This window comes from Zonotrichia albicollis, chromosome 5, assembly GCF_047830755.1.
Source record: "Zonotrichia albicollis isolate bZonAlb1 chromosome 5, bZonAlb1.hap1, whole genome shotgun sequence".
Classification (NCBI taxonomy): Eukaryota; Metazoa; Chordata; class Aves; order Passeriformes; family Passerellidae; genus Zonotrichia; species Zonotrichia albicollis.
Window position 1 is genome coordinate 54,731,926 of NC_133823.1, and position 25,308 is coordinate 54,757,233.

At 35.0% G+C, this 25,308-nt stretch overlaps 1 protein-coding gene across 2 annotated transcripts in view; it reads right to left on the bottom strand.

The window, feature by feature from the left end:
- Positions 1 to 2,297: 2,297 nt before the first annotated feature.
- Positions 2,298 to 25,308, bottom strand: part of RAB28 (RAB28, member RAS oncogene family) — a 63,143-nt gene continuing 40,132 nt past the window's right edge. Inside the window, exons 5-8 of one of the 2 annotated variants that reach the window (XM_005485024.4) lie at positions 13,274 to 13,377; positions 10,427 to 10,504; positions 5,210 to 5,307; positions 2,298 to 4,304 (exon numbers count right to left, since the gene is read on the bottom strand). In XM_005485024.4, coding sequence (XP_005485081.2) covers positions 5,215 to 5,307; positions 10,427 to 10,504; positions 13,274 to 13,377 — 275 coding nt within the window. In that variant the 3' untranslated portion in view covers positions 2,298 to 4,304; positions 5,210 to 5,214. The remainder of the gene's footprint in view (positions 4,305 to 5,209; positions 5,308 to 10,426; positions 10,505 to 13,273; positions 13,378 to 25,308) is intronic. The other variant, XM_005485025.4, reaches the window with a different exon arrangement.

The window sequence follows — 25,308 nt, forward strand, 5'->3', positions numbered from 1 at the left end:
TTTAAATAAAGACAGCCTAAAGAAATCAGATTATATGTTAAGCAATAGTATTTGAACTGAGAAAGAAAAGAATACAGCCTTGTAGAATAACAACTTTGCTTGGGAAATAATGTGCAAATACCAGAAAGAAAAGTAGTTAATCATGCCAGCTTTGTAAATATAACTTCTATAAAAGTCAATGCTGCTTTAAATACATCTATCAGGCCCCTCAAACAAACTGTTAAGCTACATCAGAAATGCATATAAGTATCCTAAACAGGAAAAATTCCCCTGCAGAAAATTTCCCATTATTATAAACTTGTTAGTTATGTTACAGAACAGCACTTCAATCTTCTGTCAAAACATTAGCAGCACACTACAGTCCAAGTTAGATATACCAATGTTTACCTACTAAATTGTACCCTCTAGTACAACTTTGTAAAAATGTCAAGAACATCATGAAGCAAAGATTATAAATCTTTGTGAAAAAGCAACCATATTCCTGATATAAAATAAATTTTAAAGGGAAAAATACAACTGCAATTTATCTAAATTGTCATTCTCAAAAAAAAGCAGAATAACAAACTTCAAATATTACTATATTTTTCTTTACAAAATTATTATAAAATTTTGGATATCAGGCTATCAGGTGCACCTGCTGACAAGCAAATTAGCTCTGCATTTAAAAGATGCTGCCTGATGCAAAATTCCTTTTCTTCCAGTGAAAATCAAGCAGTGATTTAAAGAAATGGGGTTTCAGATGCCTAATGATGCAGATAGAACTGACAATTATCAAGTTCCTCAAACAAGTGCACTTCACATAATTTGGTGACCTTGTAATGTGTCTAAACTTAAAAAAAAAGTCCAGTTAAAAAAGCAGCTTCACATGACTTTTTATGAACTGTCAAAAGAACAATGTATTCAGAGAGATTGTGAACTAATCACAGGTCCGGCACTCACAGCATCCCATGTTGCAAGGGAAAAGAACTTCACACTGTTGTTTGTGAAACAGATTCAATTTGACTCACCAAACTTTAGAACCACAAAAGACAAGTTGCATGAGTCTAATAATGCTTCAGAACCATGTTTTAAAAGCACTGGTACTCGACCATGCAGCCAGACACAATGAACCTCCTGGTATCCACCACATCACAGAGGCTGACCTTAGCAAGGAGCTGAACTTAGCAACAACCTTTAACTGCAGAGCTGTTACTGAAATGATTAGTTACAACAGCTCTGAGCAGGCAGATCACTTCACCAGTGTGCATCTGTGTAAGATCAGGGCCTGAACATGTTTCTTCCCTTCATCTGGCCTCAGCTTCAGGAAAAAACACGTTTCACTTGTCCCAGCCCACTCCTCATGTCAGTGGACATTAAGCACATGTCGCCTCACTTTTGGAGAGCACTGCATTTTTTTACCTCGTAACTGTTTGCTGAATTGCCTTCCACCAGTTCTCACCTTGGAAAAAACTTTTTAAGTGCATTAATACGGTACAATTCAACTCTACTATACATGAATCACATGAATCAGTAGTGGGACATTACTTACAGAAGGCACCTGGACCCAGAGGAGTCCTTACACAGTCCTTCTCTAAGCAGATTTCTGTCTATCCCTCCAGTCACCAGAGCCCTTGCCTTCCCTGCAGAACACTGTCTATTCCCTCTCTCCATACTGCTTAAAGCTTCATAATCATCTCTAACCTTGCTGCTCTGCCTGGAGGAACTTGTGCCATAGCACCAGCAACAGCAGCGCTGCATCTTCAACCATAGCTGCTGCAGCACTTCAAAGGCAGCTACCACAGCCCAGGATTTAGACTGCAGCTGGAAATTGAAGGCTCAAGGTGGGGTCCTCAGGGCTGAGCAAAAAGAGCAAAGCTCATTTGTAAGGATTAAAAGGTGGACAGGTAATGGATCTCTGTGGGGCAGGAAGGAGAGAGAAAAGCAGAGAGAGTGGAAGTCAGTATACAATACAAAAAGCTGAGGAGGTTAAGAGGGGCAGCAAAAGGAGGGGCTGAGGGCACAGAAGAGAGGAGATTCCTGGTTAGTGTAAATAATATACATGTATGCTAGGGAGAAAGAATGAGGGCAGTCTGGAAACATAAACAAAAATATCTTCAGAGAAGGTAGGCCTTTTTAACATAGCAGTTGGTGAAAAGATCAAGAGGAACAAAATACAAAAGGATGTACAAGTCAAAGACAGCTAGAAAAATAGGCATTGAGAGTAAAAAACTGTGATGAGACCAAGACAAAATCCATCTGTAAAACAGCTTGTACTGGGACGCATATAACATTTTTCGTACTGCAGAATACCCAAAATATAAAAGCAAAAATTTTTATTGTTCAAGGTGATAATGGACTTTGCATATGAAGTTATAAAAAAGCATTTTCTTTTGAAAAGTAAAATTACAGAAATTTTTTAAAGAAAAAAACTTAACTAAAGAAGTTGGGTGTTTATGACCATACTACATATGACTTGGGAAGCAGGACCACGAAGATGATACACCTGGACTAGAGAAAGACCACAGCCACCTGCCTGAGCTACATTGTGCTCAGCTTCTCAGAGGGGGCAGTTCTTATCAATATCTGAACATTCGAGCAGAGCTGAGGCCACAAACACACCAAGAAATGTAAAGATTTAAAAAACGTTCCACCTGCCTTGGAGGCCATAAACTTGTGAAGTGAGTAACTATAAAGAAAAACTCTTTGAAGAGAAGTTCTCATGTGGTGGTAGTGGAATAGAGTTCTCCTCCATAGTTGCAGTTAACTATACAGTAAAGCAATGCAGTGGGACACAAACCCTATGGGAAGGAGCAAGAATTCAGACTAGAATGAATCATTTACTGCAAATCACACCTACGTTAGTGCAGCATAATTTCTCAATATCCCAGCTTCTTAGAATTCCCCAGATCTGAATGCTAAACAATGCACACTAAGTTATATCACAGAGTTATATAATTATGTGTTAAGCTAATAAATGGGATTTTTTGCCATCTGCAATTTTTTTGACATAGTTAAAATATTTTAGCTATTTTGTTAAACTACTAATAGTTTAATTGTTCCAACTAATAAGTACTTGCTTAAACAGCTTAACATTCACTTGAAGAACCTAATTTTCACTTGCAATATACAAGCCTCCTTCATAGCCTCATTACTCTCTGAATCTCCAAATGTTTCCTTGTAGTTATTAGAAAGCACATTCTAGAGTTTAAACAGGAAAAGATTTCTAGTTTGGGCATTGAGATGGCTTAACTTCTTTCTCTTCTTAGCTTTCTGTTTAGATGTGCCAGCAGAGAACTGTGTGCGCTGCTAGAAAAGCAGCAGGGAACAAGTGTGAAGATCACAGAGCACACAGTTTTTTCTTTGTCATTTATTCTATATTCGAAAGAAAAGAATACCAGGCCAAAAGTCATTATGTTAGTTATTTAAAGTGACTGATGCTAATTGATCCATCAACAGTTTCTAATGCATGATGAATATACCACTCATCATTTACAGACCAAACTGTTGACTGAGATTCATCCATATTCATAAAGACATATAAGCCTATTTATTAGTGCAAGAAGAAATGCTGATGTGGTGATAAAAATACACAAAAACACTAGCATTTTTCAGAGCATCCATGGAGACAATTTGAGACTTCAGAGAAATAACTATTTTTATAATAACAGCTTTATTTCAAGCACTGTTTCTCACTGGATACAACTTATACATTTTGTGCTAAGTGTATATATATTAATAGAACACTTTCAAAATTATCCCTAGATAAAATATATATTATGTGTTTAAACTTATTCCAACAACAGCTTTTCCAAGTAACATTTTGTTGAGTGTTAGTTCAAATAACTGGAGACAAAAAAATTAAAAATGCTTTGGCAAAATACCATTCCACGGTGATGTCTTTAAAAGCATTTTGAGTGCAGAGCTTCCTCATCTATTTTTATTCTGGTATCAGTCAAATAGAGAGGAGGAAACATAAACACAGTTATACAGTTTCATTGAAATATAATTTAAAAGAATATAGACTGAAATTTTTCAAGTGTGTTGTCTCATGTTTGAATTTGAGCCAGTCAAAAAACTGCCTGCTGCTTCCTAATGGACAATGGTGAAGATGTTTCTGAAACCTCTAATGGCATTGTTGTGCTGGTCCCTGTTAAAACAAGTTCCTGGTATCCCAGAGCCTGCATCAAGGCAGGAGCACTGCAAAGGTATCGAGCCAGAGAATAACAGGGTGGTCACTGAACTGCACACATTGAGCTCCTGGAAGGATTGGCGGCTCTTGTCACAGGCTCCTGACTGTAGTTGACAATATCTGCCTTCACCACTCTCTGTCACAAAAGAAAACACAGTAACAATCAGAAAACAGAAACTTCATGCTGGCAAAGCATTCAACAGATTTTGATGAAATACAAAGGGGAAAATAACAAACAAATCAGTATTTTTTTCCCACTACCTTACAGGAAACCCTATCAGGTGCTAATGCTTGTTATAATTCTAGGTTTATTCGTGCTAAGCAGAAGCAAGTGCCTTGGTAGGTTATCACAACACTACAAAAGGACTAGAATTTTCTTCCTAAAGCAGTGAATAAAGTTTTACTTCCATGAAAATTTTTCTGTGTCAGAGTAATAAAACAGAATTTATTTGCAAAAGTTGTGCCATTCATTCTTTAATAATAACTGCCTAAATTGTAACTGGAAATTCTAAGTCTTTTTGTCTTTACTCCAAGCATTTCATCAGAAAATATGGACAGAATTCAAAGTAAATTTTAAATACAGCAATATTTTTAAACAGCTTTGATAGGCACACTGGCTAAAGATTGTATTAACCTAAAAAGAAGCTCTGCATACTATATTTATTCTCTAGTACAATCTAACAGATATTACACATTCTATTTACAAAGCACATGATAAGACTGATGCTCTCTCCTACATGAGGAGACAGAAATGCACTATTTTGCATACATTTCCATCTGAGACAGCTATGTAATATTTTGAATGTACAGCACTGAATACAGTAACATGAAGCATTTCTAAGTTTCTACAAACTATCTGACTATTAGAAACACTACATAATTAATTGTAATTTAAAAAGTTCCAAAATAATATGTTGAGTATTACAAGTACTTACACGTACAATACACAATCTTCCAAAAGAACTTACTTTAACAGTTGTTACTTCATGTAAAAGCAATGCAACTCATAAAAAAGAAACAAACCAAGTTTTCCATCAATACCTGAACTACTGCATTGAGCAGACTTTGCTCTGGCAGTTGGAAGTGTGATGTTGGTTATCTTCTTCAGGATATTTCACTAGTTCTGCCCTGACAACATTCTGTTAACCATGTATCAACATGATGGATAGAGGGCAAGGAGAAGAATGTAAAAAGAAAAGAGAAGGAAAACAATGGAGAGATTAATCAGTAGTTGAAAAGAATGAATGGATAACATAAGATTTTGCAGAAGCAAAAGGAAAGTGCATTTTCAGGCCTTAGGCAGATACAAGAGCAACAGTCTGGCTGAAAGCGGCACTCAGCACCAGGGCTGCCTGTTGAGCTTTTTCCAGAACATGCCCTCTCAAAGCACCAAAGTGAAAGGCTCATACATGCAATCAGCAAAAATGTATTAAAGCTAGAGAAGGGACAGGATAAAAAGGCAGGGAATTTAGTGGAAGAAAAGATGACAGTGGCCTATTCCTACTTTAAATCAAATATACTTAAATACTACATTTTTAGCTCATAACAAGTGCATTAGCTGTACACATGCATCTTTTCCATCACATACCTATCACATTACACCTAAATATCTAATCCAAAAGCAGTGACCAAATTAACAACCACATATCAAAATGCTCTAAGTTTTGATTTATCTTTGCTTCATTTAAAAATAAAAGGCTCCCATTTTTCCCCTTAGAGACAAACCAACAAAACTGTTTTCTTATTATTAATACAGGTAATAGATACAGGGTTCTCATTATTAATACAGGGTCAATATAGGGTTCATGCGAAGGGAAGTAAAATTCATGGAACAATTTCAGCAAAGAAGCAGCAGAGGAGGTAAGTCTGCTATGAAAGATACCCTAAACCAGTTTAATACTTTTTCTTAAATACTTCAACTTTCCTACAATATATTCTCAAAGTTAAAATGAATTCATAAATAATTAAATTATATTATTTTAAAGGAAACAATATATAAACTGGATTAGGAATATATAAACAGTATACATTAAAGATTACCTCTGTAAATAAAAGCTGTATGTCAAACAAGCAACAATAATTCAATAGGCTTGCAAAGGACCTGGATTTATTAGCTGCTGAAGTACTCTTCTTGAGCTTAATTCATCACATTCATATTATCTTATCTAGTGGACAACACTCATGATTTACTGGACTCCTGGCCAGATGTTATCAAGAGAAAGGTTGCCAAATCCCATGTAGGGCAGTAGTAGGAGTTTTAGCATTAAACAGCATTATCTGACCTCACAGGACCTAGTTTCTTCATACCAATCATTTGACTAGAGCTGAGGGGCAAAAAAAAAAACCCAAGAGAAAAAGTCCTGCAATCAGCAGGCAATTAATTGTTCCTCAAACATTGGTCTAAATCCCATCGTGTAAACACAGGCAGGTTAGTGACCTATGCTTAGCTACACTGTAGCAAAAACCTGATGATCATAAATGACTTGGATTTTCTAATGGAATTTCATCCAAATAACAGTTTAAAAATATCATTGCAACATTTCTTTCATTAACTTTTTGGTAATTAAAAACTTGGGCCTCTTTGCATCAGATCCTACATCAAGTGTATCATTGCCATGGTTCAAATCACTGTCAATAATGAGAAATAACCTTTCTTGGTCCAGGTGCTCTGTATTCCAGTTCTGACTTATCTGCCAAACACTTTATTGTACAAAGCTGGCACACACACACTGGTCTGCTGAACCAGTATTTAGTTAGAGAGAAAACTACACATCACTTCCAAAAATGCTAGCTCTTGCCAATGCCAAGGAACAAAGCTGTACCCCATGCAGTTTTTACACTATGGTTGGAAGTAAAAAATACAGAAAGAAAAACATTTGATTAATAAAGGAGCTATTTCCTCACATTTCATCAGACCCTTGCAATTTAAAAGGGAGAGTATTTTGAGGACTGAAAAGTCAGACTCTGCAATTTTCTCATTTTGAAACTGTTCTATTTGAAAAAACATGCTCTACTTTCCAGTCACACATGAAGAGTAATCTAGTTCTTTGTTTCACCAGTTTTGTCCAAATAAAGGTTTGATTAACAGCCATCTCAGCACATGAACAGACAAGGTTTAGTAGCTCTAGCTGAGATAGTTTAAAAACTTACCACCCCCAAATGTCTGTCCTACTCCTCTGCTGGAGATCATTGCTGCCAAAGGAGAGCTGCTGGAATGTAACATGTACTTGCACCTCATCCACTTCAGCACAGTCTGGCAGCTTCTCTTTAAAACAACTTTCAGCAGCAGTTTAAGCTAAGCTGCTCAACTTCACCCTGATGTGGCCAAAGCACATGATCACCTTCCATGTTCTGATTCTGATGTGGGAGCAATACATTCCAACAAAAGGGCAGCAGCAAATAGCTTGGGCTGCATTAATATCTTAAACTGCTGCAGCTGTTTTCTGAAACAATGCAGAGTAAATATAATTCAACCTCCAAGGCTTGTTCTTGCAGTCAATTAACAGAAGTTGTGTTGCTAATCTGAAGGCAACCAAGAACCTCACATGCTTTTCACAAGAGCATCTGCAGTTCTGCTACTCATCAAAGCTCAAAAGTCATGAGCCAAACCCCACAAATTCATACAAGTTAAAATACTGTGTTTGGGATTTCTATTACTTAGTTGTACCCACCTATGAGTCATATCTAAAATCTTCTAGACTATAATAATCATAACTGACTCTAAACACAAGAAATAAGATCTACAGGCACAAAATCAAGCACTAAAAATAATTTTAAAGCATGTTCTCAATACTAGACAATAAAAATACACATATAGCATTTGACTGTTGGCATTTTACACAAATTCAGTATTTAATGCCTAGATTGAAAGAACATATCTGATGTTGTCTGACAGATTCAAGCAAGAATGATCTCAGTTTTTAAAATAAGGAAATCTCACATTACATAAAATATGGAAAACGCAAATATATAATCCAGTGTGTAAATAATGCACATTTGTAAAAACCAAAATCCTTATTTAAAGACTGAATCCAAGTCAACACTTGTATACTTTACAGATAAGTCACATTTACTATTGTCTTGTATTTATTAGATTCTTTATAGCATTTATCTAGCATCTGATTATCCACTGATCTAATTTTATAGCCCAGTAGCTAGAGTATTCAATGCCTAAAAACTTTAAGGAACACACATCATATAACTGACCCACAAATTAAGGAACACACGTGCCCATTTTAGAGATGGAAGAGGGAAAAACTCACACCACCACCACACTGAAGGGACCTGCATTTGTCATACCAGAGTCTACTGTAAAACAGAAACCTGATTATGGCATTGTCCTCTAACTCCACCTCCTTCCAGCCAAGAGAACAGCCCCATGCTGTTGGCAAACAGCATCTGCACATCACTTCAATTAGACTTTTCTACTGCAGACAAATTAATTTCTCTCAAGTGAATTTATCTTCCTGAGGATATGAAGGTTCAAGTTTTCACTCTCCAGATTATGAAGAGACTTCCACTTCTCTGTTCTTATGAAGTATTGGGGGTGTTTGGTTCCATACAACAATGAGCCTTAAGATACAGCTAACAGACTTTCCAACTTTCTCATTGGGGAAACTCTTAGAATCCCTTCAAAATAACCCTCTCAAAAGGAGCAAAGGTTTTACTGATAACAAAGAGCTATTGCTTGTTTGGAGTAGATTAAAATTATGCCCCATTAACAGAACTTTGCAAATTAAGCATCTCACTCTCCTTGGCTACAAACACATGTTTCACCACATAGTGACTTCTGCTGTACCTGAAAGGTAACAGTGAAGTTCATTTTCTGTCCAAATTCATTTACTGGCTTTGTTTCTTCTTTTGTTGTTTATTTTGTCAGTGGTGGTGGTTTTTCAGAGATTTTTTTTAATCTTTTTTTTGATAATTAGAGCCTAGATTCATATCAACAGTAATATATGCCACAACATTTAATTTATGCAAATTAACTATTTACAGTCTATTGCTAATGCAACTTGTGTAATATCAACTGACCCATATATTCCATTGATCTACTCAACAAAATTAAAAGCTAATTACAATACTAAAGTAGAAGGAAGCCTACTTAAATCTGATACCAGTTTGATATAATTATGTACTCTTGAACTGGGGCCATATGGAGCTTCCTACTTTAAAAACAATCTATAACCAGACTCTTTCTTTGGAATGATAAAGTTTTCCGTATAACCTATTATCTCCTTTAAATTTAATTACACACCTTTCTACAATCTTACACCTGAGTTACAGAACATCACTCATAGCACAGAAAGGTCTTGGACTGATAGTCCAGTGCTAGCTAAACAACCAAAGAAAAACTGAAGACCTCTATGTGCTCAATTATTTAGAGACAAATAATCACAGAGCTCAAAATAATAGATGGATAGTACCTTAGCAGTAAAAGAACATTTAAAAGACACACTTAGTATTTATCTACCTATAAATTACAGCTTTTTAAAACTAATTTGTTTGTTAAGTGTGCTCTGTAAGTTTATTTTAAAATTTTACTGTTTGCAATACAGTTTTCTAGTTAACCACTTCAACACAGATTGCAAACACTGCTGTGGCAAAGCACTTTCAGAAATTACATATTTATTGTATAATTCAAAAAGAAGGAGACCAAGCTGTGCATAAGAAATGCTTTGCCATTTATTTTAAATAAACTTATACGCTTATTTTGTGGTACTTGTTTAACACTGGTATTGAAAAGCAGATCTAGGATATTATACCATTTTAGAACAGCAACACTTGGGTTCACTAAGTAAATTTAAATAATTGTAATCTCAAATGTCATTACACAGGGTTGCCTCAGTAGTTTAATCTTTCTTTTTGAGGTTTCTAAAACTAGGTTGTAGAAAAATTTTTCAGTTTAAACCATATAATACCATATAATATCATTAGCATATAATTTCATTAATATCTTCCATGCTACCTGTATATGCACACATATTTAATTTCCAAACTAGTCTTAAGTGCTATTTTTAAAAAAATATCCTTAGAAATAAATTTTTTTCTTCATTTTTGAACATGTTCTTTCTTATTTCAGGGAGTTGATCATGATGGATAAGTAAGGAATTATCATACTTCAAAAAAGCTGTTATGAAATCAAATATTTACCTTCAGAACAACAGATGAAGATTTATTTAAAGAACAGTTATAAATCCACAAGATCACTTTTAATACTAAATAAAATACTAAAAAATCCATGTATTTGTGAAAAATCACCTGTGATTGTTCCAATTCTGCTTTGTTTAATTTGATGCCGAGTATGTCAGCAGCAACTCTTTGAAAACACAGGAAGACCTATGGAAAGAAAATAAATTGCATTTCAATGATTAAAAACAGACATCCTTGAGGTACTTTCAAATATATCAAACCATTCCTGAACAGTAAACAGTGATATACAAAATTATGACCTGTGCAAAACAGATCTGAAAAAAACCTCATCTGGTACTTGCAATTTTGTTTAAAAATTTGAGAAAATAACTCAACAATGGTACAAGGAATGAACAGTATGCTGGATTGTTAAGCAACACTTCTACTTTGCCTCCAGAGACCTAAGTTTAAACAAGCTTTTACACAACCCACCTCTCAAATCCTACTCTTGGTGCTATAAAATATGAATAAGGGTATTCACTAATGTTGAGCACAAAAATGTATTACCAGTGTATTGTGAAATAAGAGATGTAGGCTTCTGAAACTGAGAATAACAGAACTGTACATCTACATCACAAAAATCTCTACCACATATGTCCAAAAAACAGCAGTATGAGAGAGTTCTGAAGACTCCTACAAAACATTCACTGAATAGAAGTATTAGGAACAAGCAGGATGTTGTACAGCCTGCAGCAGCAGCCTGGCAGAGCTAGACTTTGGACATGGTTTAACACATAATACTGGGTGGCAATGCTGTTTTAAACAAGTGCTTTAATTCATCTCATGACAGTCTACCTATCTCACTGTTTAGGTAAAACTGCATTTTAAATGTGATGAAAGAATATGACATGTTCAAGAGAAGCAGCTTAAGTGTGCAGTCCTGCTAAACACTGTATTGCCAAGCTACAAGTTATATTTTATCTGCAGGGCCGTTAACAATGTCTGAGCTCACCATCTAAACACCTAACAAACATTGGTTTGCATCATGCAGCTGCCACCCACAAAAAAAAAAAAAATCTATGTACATGCTCACCGTCATTTCCAGTGAAAATTAAGAAAAATACTATTTACACAATCTCTTCCAACACCCAAGATGGAACCAGAAATAAATTAGTGGCACAACCAATGAAGCGTGGTCACTTCCAAAACAATTGCTCTTTCTCTCAGCTCCTTGGTGTAGTACTGGTCTGTTCTACCAACATGTACGCAACAAGAAAGGGCACACTGAACAGAGATTCTGAGGCTCAGAGACCTAGTTTAACCCACACCAGCTCAGGAGCTCTGAGCTACATCACCTGCCCTGAGGACACGCTGCAAAAAACATCAAGCACAAGTGCAGTGCTTCAGCTATGTGATTTGGAGGACAGTAACACAGTTAGTAATAATAAAACTGTAATAAAGAAATTACATGAAATTTTTTTGCCCCTGAGATGACTTTCAGATTTTTCTTTACACACAAAATCAGCTTTTGCAAATAAGTCTGTTGAAAAGATCTGACAGAAACAAAACAAATCATATAACTAAGACACCTCTAGTCTATTTTCACAGTAGCAATGGATGCCTCTTCTAAAATCACTGTCTAGGATAAACACTCCATGTTCTAAATGATCAGTGTGCAGCAGCAGTGAAAGGGATAATTCAGATTTATACTGAAACTAAAAATGTACTATTGAAACTACTTCTTTTTTTAGTAGATATTTAGGCAGAGATTTCCTGTTAATGTTTTCTAGTCATGTTCAGATTTACTTCTATTTTAAACAGTAAATTATGAAAAGTAAAATCGGTATATATAGTGGAATGTTGATGCAATTAATGACTTAAAAAGCTGAAATAAAGATTCTGTCATAATTAGAAATGAAAAATGTATCAATTATAAAATTTATTGATTTTGGTGGTCTCCTTGTGAAAAGAATATATTTTATTAGATGCACATTTTACTAAGTGTAGTATTACAAATTTTTTTTCTGTTTCTGGCATAAAAAGCTTGTATTTTCACACTTTAGAATTTAACACAAACTATAAGGAGAATCAGGACTCACTGCATTTACAACAGCAGCATTTTTAGGCTTTACAGAAAAACCATTATCTTACAAAATTAGGCAGTTCACTGCACAAGATTCATCAAAGAACAAGGCATTCCATTTTTGGACTATACTTCCATGTACTTGACCATGGTCTTGCTATTCAATCACATTAAAGTAAAGTAAACTTTCTTGTCAACAGTAATATTAAGGAGACAGATACAAGACTGTTTTATGGGAATGACAAACTCATTAGGCATGAGACAAAAATCAAGCAAAACAATACAAAATTATTTAATTTGACTGATAGTGTCAAATGAAAAAGAACTTTTTCTTTCATATGCTTCCAACTAAAACAAATAACCCAGTTAGCTCAGAGTCAAAAGATCGTTCAAAAATGTACTCTGCAAAGCATCTGCTACAAATGTCAGAATGTTCAAATTTCAATGGAGCTGCAAAGGGAATGTCTCTCATGGCTCAGGACTCATATTAAAATCTTTTATTGCAACAAGGTCTTGTCACATTATTTACCAATTGTTGGAAAATTCTATATTGATGGTCTATAGATGGGACTCCACCTGGAATAAAGAAATATACTTAACTACAGGCTGACAGCAAACAGAGATTTAGCTGGTCTCAGTTTTCACACTGATGTATAAACCAGATCATTTCCATTAAAATCTGTACCTCAAACTGAAAATCAGATGAGAAACCACTGTAATTTAATAAGAATAGTACACATTCATACAAAAATCTACTTTTCATGCAACAAAGGGAGTCAAAAAAGGGCCTGCAGCACTCTGAGTTCTCAACAGTTGTGAAGAAAAATATAACTGCTGCATCTTGAAAAAAAAAAACACGGACATCTACAAGTTTGGGGTTTTTCCTTACTTACAGAATCTCCTGTCTTGGCTGACACAAAATGGCTACTGAAGTTGTTTTCCTGACAGAATCGCTGGTGCTTGTCAGCTTTCACTGTGCGAATATGCTCCAAGTCAACTAAAAATAAGTTTAAGAAATGAAAAATTGTTACACTGGATCCTGTTTAGTTACTGACATTAGAAATTTTTCATTGGAAACACACCAGATATAATACTTTCCTTTACAGGTAGATGCAAATGCAAGTCTCTTTCTCTCTGTAATAATTTGCTAAAAAAAAGGCAATTAATTATATCAGACTAATTTTATTTGCAAAACTGAAATAAAACCACAACTAAAATTTTATGGCCAAATGCAACAAATTCATATCTCAAAGTACAAATTTATTTCTGCATACACTCAAATACTTTGTAAAAGTCTGCTGCTAGCTACATACTAAAACAAGACAGAACTAATATTCCATATTCTGTTTGAAGCAAGATGCATATTGGGGATTCCAGTGTAACTTGAAGACTCATACAAAATAAATTCACCAGGCACATCTGAATCGACATATTTTTCCAAAGTAAAAATGTAAATAAGTTATAAAGAATTTTATTGCAGAACGTGGCAAAGGAAAAACATTCACTATAATAAAAAAATTGACTGAGTAAAAGCAGTGATGCTTAGTTACTTACATATGAGACTTTCAATTCCACAAAGGTGTGGTTCAGAAAATTTTAAAGAGTAAAATGCACATTTCAAGACACATACATATTTTTATTTTTATCACTTTACAACCATTGGAAGCAGAGTAAAGCTTTCAAATGGTATTTTATGCTGAAAAGTACTGGTTGCTTCCAAAATCTCACAGAACTCAAGCCTTGTGCAGGTTTTATTGTGTACATTCCAGTTTCTCCAATCTGATCCTAAGGTAATTGGAAACTATATTGAAGAGTTTCTCTTTTTTTTTATTACATTACGGTTCCTATAAGGGTGTTGACTCAATGTAGTCAAATTATAAGGCAAATATATTCAGAAGGATTTAAGGACAAGCAAGCTCTTTGAGTTAATACAGGAAAAAAAACTTCAACTGATTTCCTGAGGAAGGGACCCAACTGACTTGTAAAAACTTGTAAATTTGCAAATCTAGTAAGCCTGTATAATAGTGTTATTTGATTATCAGCTGAAAAAATGCTCTCCTACTACATAAAAGGCTTTATTTTTAAATCATATTGGAGGTCTTTAATTTTTAGGCTCTGGAGATTTTCTCTTGGAGATTTTTAGCCTAACAGGGGATTCCTACACCCCATTTATACTGCTTACCTTGGTTAATGTGGAGTTTTTGACACGTATTACTGTTCCTTGCACATCAGTAAGGCCTTGTTTGTAAGAACAGGCCTAAAATCATCCAGTTACCACAGACATCAATTTGTGAAGGACTAAAATACTAAGCTATTAACACTAATGTTTCTAGTATAGTTTTTCTATAATACTAAATGTCCATTCTATAATAAAGTTTCATTTTAAAAGAGAAGAACAAATACATTTCATAAAATAAAGCCTGAAATCAATAACAATTTTGTTAAAAACTCATGCATTTAATTTTATTCTCTGAAAAATAACTACCAAGATAAAAGATAGACTCTTTTGAAATGCCTTTAAGAACAAAATACAGCATACTGACTAAAACATTTCATTATTAACTATTATTTTTATGCTTCATATATTACTTTTAAGTGCAGCTTAGAAAAAACAACAGTGAGATTACTCTTTTGGGAAAAATAAAAATGTATTTTCTTTATTTTCATTTCATGAACTTTTAAAGGAACTTAAACCCCACTTCCAGATTTCACTCATTATACTTCTCTGATTATACCTGAACTCCAAAAACCTACACACAATTACAATAGAACTAAATAAATAAATAGACAGCATTTACACTATATTCCTTTACAAGACCATGACATGCTTACATAAATTCATAAAAACAAGTTCACTAGTTAGAATCTCTCTCAAACTCTCTTTCCTAGGAAGGAAAGAATAGAGAGTGTACAAAGAAAACAACAGGCTAAAAGGTTGACGGATTTCCAGGAAAAAAATGCCACCGGCATATTGGAAATCATCCTCAAATGCCTCTTATTTCCTATAAAGAAACATCAATAATAATATATGGTCAGTAGAGTATATCCTTTACTACAGAAGAGAAATTAAAGCACACGAGATCATAGAAACAAACAGACTGAAAGTGAAAAATCAAGGTGTCATTATGTTTTTGAACTTTGTGTGTTTCTCAGTCCTTCTCCCCAGACACAAGTACTTCACTTTCTGTCTCCTGAGCTTCAGGCTGTCTGCTCTCAACTGCAGAGGCACTGCCATGCCAGGGAACTGCCAGGTGACAGTCCATGTGTGCATTCAGAGCCCACAGAAAATGCCAGGTGATTCATGTTAGGTTAGCTCTTGGTGAAAAAGGGCACATTTTTAGCACAAGAAGTGTTTCAAGAGTTAATAAATATTCAACTACCCAAATCTGCAGTTTGAAGTCAATGAAGGACAATGACCCTAAGTCCAATTGCTTTGCATTGCCCACGGGCCAAGGGCATAATCATAGAGTTACTGAAGATCAGCTGAAGACAGTGAGCAGTTACCCTCCAGTCTTTTTACTTTAACATCTGACATTGGTCAGCTCAACAGGCAAAATTCTTAGCACACCAGGAGATAAGTCTTGTCCAGCTTTTATTTAGACATCACAGCAAAAAGACTTTAGGGAGAGATTTGGAGGAGAAAAAGGATTTTCTAAAAAATATGTTTATGAGGAATGCAGGGACTTTACAGACAGAAAACTAACAGCTGGCCAGTGTGGGCTCATATGATGAGCCAATTAACAGCAGGAATAGGTATCTTGGGATGAAGAATGACATGAGAATGCACTTAAGCCATGAAAAGTTTAACAGCAAAGACAAGTTTTGGATAGAAAGAAAGCTAATAAGATACATAAATACCGTTTGATTTTATAAACCTGGAAAATGATCTTGCAGAATATTCTAAATGACTAGATAACACAGCAATAGCCAAGAAAAAGGAATTATTGAAATTTAGATACAAAATGAGAACATTTTAACTCTGGTAATGGCTATGCTAGGCTATATCTAACAAAGGTCTCAAAGAAGGAATCTGCAAGATTTGGCCACACATCAAACACAAACATTTAGAGAAAGGCCCAAAGTGAAGTTTACGTGCCAGATGGTACAGTCAACCTCTTCATCTTCAGGAATGAGAAAGAGGGTAATAGCAGGACAAAATTAATAGCTTTATTTTCACCAAGTAGAATACAAACTGATGGCTAGAGATTCACAATGGGATGAATAAAGGAGACAAAAGGACACAAGACACAAGTTTGAAAAGTAGAAAGAGATTTAACTATTTGCAAACAGTGACACACTACAGCACACAAATGTTTCACACCAGTATTTTTGATTGAGTGCTTGAATACAAACTCTCTTATGTGCATTAAAGGATATTTTCTGATCATGAAAAGCTAAGGCACACCCAAGATGTGTAAATGTTGGAGAAGGCAGTGACGGTATTTCTTTGATCTACGATTTCAAAAATTCTAAATGTCTTAAAAATGGGATCAACAGGCAGAAGGGGCAGTTAAAAGTATACATTATGAAAGCAATAGTTAAAATATCAAAGGAGTACATTGCTAATTCCCTGGCTAGAATGGAACCACTTAATATATTTGCACTAAATGGAATGCTTACATGAAAACTTGTATCAAGAGAAGCAGAGGGACATCATGAGCAATGGGGGAAAGAGAGTGAGATAGTATTGTTCCCCAGACTAGCCTGATGAGGACAGGAAAAGGGGGCTCATCAGCCTCCAAAGTCCCCTTCAAAGAAAAGGCATCCACAATATAGGCTGTTGCAGTTTTGCTTATTTTTATGCCTGAAATACACACTAAAAGCCTCAAGTGACAATACAAACAATACATGGCTGACAGATATTCTCCAAAATTTATCTCCATTGCCTTGCTTATCCTCTAAAGAGCCCATCTTGTTGATTCTCTAAAATAAGACTAAACACTCATCTTTAAGCTTTTTTTAGTATGAAGAGTCATTTCAATTACACTAGCAAGAAAAAGTGCTGTTCCATAACAGGTTGATGCACATCTGTATGTACAGGTATCTCATAAAGATACCAGAACAACAAAAACAGAATAGAAACTTTGAGAATTCAAATGCAGCTCTCAGCAAGGCAAACAGATCCAATGAAAATCTCTGAGCAAGCACAGATCAACATCTGCTGTTGCAAAAGTAAGGTAAGACTTACTAAAATGCTTACTTCTCATAAATTCCAGGGAGTTACATTTTGATTTATAGGTGAGATTAAACAGAGATCTAGTGAGGTGAAAAGAGAAAACAGAATATAGGAGGAAAGTATTGAACTCCCACAGAAATCCCAAGGATACTCCCTCTAAGGCATTCCTGAAGACTTCTTGGAAGAAAACCAACTCTATATCCCAGCCAAAACCAACAAAGAAAAAAAAAAAAAAAGAAGAAAAAAAGAAAACACCTGTAAGAACAACACTACAAGTGACATTTCAAAGAAGGACAAAAAAGTAAGATTAAGTAATAAACAGAGAGACTTGATTAGGTTATATCTTCAGGTGATCTATAGAAGGATTTTCAATAACTACCCCTCAAATTACAATTATACATCAATTATTTGCAGTGAAAATCTCATGGACAATGCTAAATCAAAATGGAAAAGGAAACCATACTTTAAAATACTGCAAGGCAAGATACCTATCTTATGATTTAAAAATTCTGAGGAAACACTCGAGACAGCATAAATTCTTCTTCAAAGTCAAAAGTCTATATGAATTTACTTGAGAAATTAAGTCACTAAAATTTTAGTTTATTGGGCTGTGGCAAGGGAATGGAAAAACCTTTAAAAGTACTAGATAAAACACAAATGAGTGCTTTACAATCTACCCACACCCAGCCATTCAACAGCAATTCCATCTTGATTGAACAGCTCTGCTGCTTTTGGCTCTGAAACCACTAATGGTAAATAAATTAATGTCAAAGTTGTTTCTCTTCCACTACTTAGATGCTTGTGTCATTCCATAAGCTAAAAAATGTCCTGCAATGAACCACACAGCACCACCATGCAGAGACTATCATTTCCATTTCACTACACCATATCTGATGTAGCAGCTTAAAAGCTACTTTAACTCAGCTGGTTCTCTAAAATCCAGGAGCTAGGACCAATATAATTATCTCAGCAGTTTGCTGTGAGGACTAGAGTGGGATATCTAATCCCAGAACTGTATTGTCTTAAAATCAAGGTAATAATAAACTACATGTAACTATTTACCTAAAACAACTGGTACAATGACAAAGCCAGAAGTACTTTAAAATATGTATCATCAGTCAGAAGAATGATGAATGTTCTGGTTTTATAATCTTTCAAAACTATGTAAGTAAATAACTGCACATGCTCTAAAAAAGACAACAGAGCATCATTTGTGCAGAATGTAAAGGCACATTTTATTTCTCTCTCTTTCCCCCAGGACTGCAAGTCTCTTCTTTCATAACATCATGGGAGAAGAGCTTCATGTAAAATTATAGGGTTTTTTTTAGTAGGAGAACATCCATTTTGCATGAATGTTCCTTTTAATTTTGGAAGAAACACAAAAACTGTCTGTAACTTGTACAGGTACTTCCAAGCAGCTGAGGAACTAGTAACAGTACTTGCTGATGACAGCATGGACAACTGAGTATAATGCATGTGAAGCAAGTCTGAGTGTTTAATACTTGGTTGGGACTTCCCCTGGATTGTGAGATTATACTTGCAAACCATAAGCTGTTTTCAATGATTGTACCAGTGATAACTAACCCATCCACTTTCTAAACCATATGTATTGGAAAGAAACAAGAAACAGTTTAGAGTTTCAGTGCAGGGATGCCTCTCCACCCAAATCTGACAACCTCCTGCTTTCAGACCTTGAATTGTAAAAACTGCAAAGGATTCAGTTGCAAAGGCGCAGTTCTCTTTAAGATGAACTTTTTTTTAATTGATAACAGTATTTTCCATTAAAACTGGTAGTAAGACATAAATGAAGTTACAACTCTCTGGTTTTTACTTATCTTTCATATTATAGCTATTTCATATTTCAATATAACTAAGAGTAGTTTTAAAGTTATGAGTAAACATCTTTATTAATCTACAGTACCACACAAAAATGTTCTTTTATAGTATGCTGTGAAAAATGAAATATAAATCTTTCTGCAAAGTATTTGCAGCTGTGCACACAAGGTATACAATTACATAATGTTTAAATAATGAGCTATCACGATTAGCCCACACAGACATGACAAGTAAAATGCTTTAATAATTTATTAATTTGATTTACATGTGCTTAAAATTATGTACACATTTTCTCTTCTGAAAATACTCCAGAGTCATTAAAAAAGGGGTCTGTATATGACAATGTCTTTTTCAACCTATTTTTTGCTATAATTTCTGACTGATTTCTTAAGAACAAAGCTGGCTTGGGCACCTGAAAACCTAGCAGACTGAGGACAACACCACTGTTATGCAGCACTGTCCTCATGCAGTGCACGCTGCTCAACAAGCACAGTCAGTTTAATTCCAGAACGCGACGGTTCCGCTTCCTCCGTGCGTAAGCAAACGTGTATGAAAAAGGGAATTAAAAGAGGGATTTCTCCAGGAGGTGCCAAATATCCACTACTCTAAAAAATAAACCAGAAATCAAGCTGAACTCTGACAACAACGTTCTAGGTAAAAGGATTTACTTTCCAGTTCATCACAGCATGTCAACAGAGAATAGCTTAGCATGGCCCACTGCTCTGGCCAGAAGGAACCCCCTTTCAAGCCTCTTCTGCCATAAGCAATATTATCTGTTTTAATCCTAATTCTACCATCAAGCCAAAGAAAAAAGTAAAATAAAAAAAGGGGGGGAAAAAAAAACCAAAAAAAAACAACCCCCCCTTGTTTTTTATGGTACAGTTTACCAGCAACCTATTTTTATTTTTGTCATTAAAAGATAGCGCTATTTCATTATATCTTAGAATTTTAAAGAGTATTTCAATAGGTTACCTAGAATTTCAAGCAACTGCACTTTCATTTTCTATTTAGACACAAAGGCTCTTTCTGTGTAAATAGAAAGCATCTAATATCTAATTATTATTATCCAATATAATCAGATTTATACAGAAATAACAATAACTTAACTTGCCCACGAACTGGTCTGAAGCACTAGCAGACTTTGCGTATCAACTAGCTTTTTGAAAATCTGTTTTGATTTGGTACTTCTAAATAACTACAGCACACATTCCCGAATATTCAATCCCAAATGTTAGAGTGCAAACTGCTGCTTTTCATAGTTAATTTTCTGTTAATACTTTCAATCTTTTTCTCACACTAAAATTGTGTAACTGCCAAGAAAAGAAAACTCTTTCATGGAAGTCCTGAAAACTATGCCCCTACTCTGATTTAAGGAAGCTCAAAAGGAAATATAAATATAGTTCCAGTACAGATTTTCTCAGTAATTTTTTTAGGTTATCAAGAAAACATCTAGAGTGTTGATCTGGTTATACTCATGTCAGACAAACTACATGTCACATTAACTACCTCCAGGAAGTTATTCCAAACACAAAATAAACTGTTTATGCCACTTCTCAGATAGATAGCATGACAGATTGTTATTAATTGAAGACAGATGAAATACATTAATTTGATTGCAAGCATGTGTTTACTTTCTCACTGTCATGAACACTCTACTGCTGATGCTTTCCTATGAGCACATAGTAACAAATCAAATGTTGTATTAGAAGACTTGCTAAGGCAGAATAATAGGTGGTGCTGCACTTTCCTCTTTAAAAATTACACTTAACATTTCCAGCTACAACAGGAAATCACTGGTTTCAGAAAACAAAAAAATGATAGCTTAAAATCTCTTGTAATTTACACAAAACACTGTAACACATCCTCCTCTAAAAAAATTAGAACTATCAGCAAATATGCTTCTCAATTACAATAAGAAAAATAAAGCTTTCTAAATGACAAATCTATTATTTGAGTGCCTTCCAAAAGACAAATTCCTACAGATACAAGACATGAAAATGTATGCCTAATATGGGAAAGGAAAGGTGAACAATTCCTAGGTCTCTGCCTAAAAACAGAAAGACTTCATGCCTGTGAATGAGGTTTGCTTGATTTTATGCACAGCTCTCACATAGGCCTCCGCTTTGTACAAAGCTTATGTGAAATTATCTTTCTTGTCCAAAAAATGTCATACAAAGACACAAAATCTGAGCTTCTTGGAATAATAATATTTCACACATTAAAATAAAATTGATGAGGCTGACAGTTTCTTCTAACACGGGAAATAACAAAAAAATAATGTGTTTAGCATGACAAGTTCTCTGATTGGCATTTATGAAAGTAGCTGCAGTTATTACATTAACTTCTCTTTACAAAAAATACCCCATGTTAAATGAGACTTTCAAATGCTGTTAAACAACAAACAATGACAGCACTTCTGCTAAAGCACTAAAACAGTGGTTCTTGAGCATCTTAGGTTAATGAGGTTAACACTTGCAAGATTTAGAATAGGTTTCAACAGAAAACAAGAAGACCAGCCAGAGGCAAATGCCTCCCTCTCAGCACCAAGTGCAGCTAACTAAAGAGTGTGACAGGATTCTTGCCTAATAACAAGCATGTTTAATGTCTGGTAGATGGCCGGTCATTTTTAAGATGATGTTAACCTTTGCAAATACAAAGAGCAGGCATATTTTCATACAAAAATAAAATTTCTTATGAAGGAAAAACAATACACCCAAGTTTCTTTTCAAAACTGGGATGACAGATGACTGGCTTACACAGCTAAAGAGACAGTTAAAGAGAAAATAAGAATTTTTTTTTTCCCAGCTAGACATTTCCCATTTTCATTTTTAATAAATTCTTGGCAGAATTTCTTGCAACCATTTCTCATTTGGCTGAATGGACTACGACTACACTGACAGCTGGAATCTGATCTCTTCTGTTAGGTACCTGTACCACTTACCCCTACCCCTAATGCTGACATTTTTGGAAACAAGTATTCAGAAAAGATTATATTATTAAACTAATACAAATTTGAGTCACCTTGAATATTATTTTAGGATTAAAACAACTGGAAGTACTCTGCTTTTTTTATTTTTGAAAGGGTAAGGTCACAGAAAGCAAGAGGGGTGGAGGAAAGGCACTGTTGATTGCCTTCTCCCCATCCTGCAACTCAAGTGGCCAAGTACACTGAAGATCTATTGAGGCAGCAGACAGTGACCTCAGAACACATCAGCTGAGGCACAGGGAGTTTGGATGTGGTGCACACACCTCTGTGCAGATGATTTTATGATGCATCTCTGTTCACTGCAGTGTACAGACATAAACAAACACATCCTTTGGATAAGCCAAACAAACCAAGTGGGGCTGTGAATGAAAAAGAACATTAAACACTTTTGTGCATTCTGGTACGGAGAATGAACAGGCTGGCTCCAGCAAACTAATGCTACTCTCCCAAAAGTATTGTGTCACAAGATTTTGATGTTCCCTAATTTCACACCTATGGTTAATTAGTTTTTACTTTCCACACAGAAACATGTCCAAAGATTGCAAGCTACTCCTGGAGAGAAGACAATTTGTTCACTGTTGCTTTTTATCCAGTCTGTCAGACTCTTATATGGCCCTAGTGTAAGATCACAGGAAATTTCACTGAGCCATCAATTTACTGCTTTGTGCACTACGTCATCTTTCACCTTCATTCACACTTGTGTTCAGACTTCCTGATCTTTGTGCCAATCAGAAGTTTGAGTTATAAAGTTAAGTTAAATGTGTTAATCTAGACTCAAACATCTTTATGAGTGCCTATTTCCTAAAGAAAAGGAGAAATGAGAAAAAGTCTAGGACAGGAGAACACAACCCAGCTGAATTCTTCTTCCTATATTAGTTCAATTATAAAAATCACAGGGCAGGCACAGTGACCAGCACAGGACAGGAACACAGTTGAAAATGTTTATTAAATGATGCTGAGAAAGCAAGGCAAATAAAAATAAGCTGTGTTCACACAAACCATAATCCCAGTGCCCAATACCAGTCCCCACAGGAACATTAAAACACTGACATTAGAAAAGGACATGTTAAGGAAATTATAAATTATACTGCAATAGCATTACTTCAACCATCTCTGAGAAATAGAAATTCTGTTAATGAAGAACCATAACTCAAATACAGTAGAACATGAAAATATGTAATAATTCTATTGTATCTCTGAAACTCTAGTTGCTGCATTTCTTCTCACATTCTTAGAATTTTATGTAAGTAATACATATGATATTTCACATTTTGATCCAGCATCCTTCATAAACACAGTAATTAGGCATATACATTGAAAAAAAAATCAAGTTTCAAGTGAGACATCATGTTCTTATTCTAACGTGTTTGCAATACCAACAAGAAAAGTTATACCACTTAAAATGAAGATTTTCCCTCACCAGTCTAAGACTATCCTTTATAGAGCAACATATAAGAAACACAGAAACATTTGATTCATAATATTTTGAGAGTATTTTCAATGCTGCAATGGCTGCACTATATTTTTTAAATGTTCATATGCACTACAAGTTCATTTCTATGTGCCTAACTTCAAAAACCACATTTCTCTTTAGATTAGACATTATTGAGTTTGACAGTAGTTTCCAAAGTTCCCTGTAATGAACTTCAATGACTGCCCCAGCACTTTAAAACAAGACTTGCTGACAGAAAAAAAAGAAACTCTTCTCTGATTCAACATGAAACTATTTTTATCAGGATTACTGCAAGTCAAAAAAAATGCTTAGATTGATTTAGCTGAGCTAAACAGTGACAAACTGCTAGGCTCAATAGATTTTTTCAAAAATAAATTTCATCCTTATATTATTAAAGTTATGTTTTAGGACAGAGGCTGAAAAGGGTAAAAAAAAAAAAAAGCCTGTTTTTCCTACTAAGTCAAACAGAGATGTCCATTGTTTTGGTTGAATTTAACAATTCCAAAAGGTCAACAGAGTGTAAAAAAAAGATATTATAGTAAGGCAATTTCTGAAATTCTAAGTTGAATGAATATTATTTTAAGTGTTCTTTAAGTGCATTATTGAAGACATGAAGTTGCAGTGTACTAAATATTCAGAAGATGGTGCTAGTCTAATATATACACAAGGCATGTGTGGATCAGCTTTTCTTCATCTCCTTCAAAATCTTCTCTAGTTTTCACGTATCTACTACATTATCACAGAATTTATCAATACCAGGACAAAGTACAGTCATCATCATTTAAGTACTAAGAGGACTACCAAATAATACCATTCTGAAATTCATGAAGATTTACAGGATTGACAGGCATAAAATATAAAGCTCACTATAATTTCAGAAATTCAGGATCTTGCAATCTTTATGAAAACTTATACAACATTTCTTACATCCTGCCTTCACTCACATCTGTTTCCTTCTGCAGTCACAATTCCAAGACCTACTGATGCCAGCACCAAAGTTTGGAAAGTCTCACCTGACCCACTCCTGGCTCTTCATCCCCACCTTCATGCCAGAGTGTAACTATTCCCTCCTCACCTACTTAGGAGGCCATGCAGCTCCTGTGAGCTTACCAAGCTCAGTGAGCTGATCCATGTTAAAAATAGCCATTTCTTTTTGGCTGCTCCGTTTAACCCAGATCAGGTCTCAGATCCGATTTCCCATGGAGCAGCAGTGGTAACTTCAAGCTGCAAACGTGCTTCAGCACAAGGCCAACCAATTGTGGAACTGCAGCCTCCTCCTTGAGCTTGCAAGGGCTGAATTCCTTCTCAGCACTGGAAAGAGCTGGCAAGTTAACAAAGTCAGTCTCATTACTGCATATGAAAAACTAATTTTTTCATATTATTAAAGGCAGATATCTATTTATTAAGATATGAGATGCAATCTGTAGCTCTAGACAGAAATCAAAACTAATTCCATTTGCCCTCCCCCCACCAAACC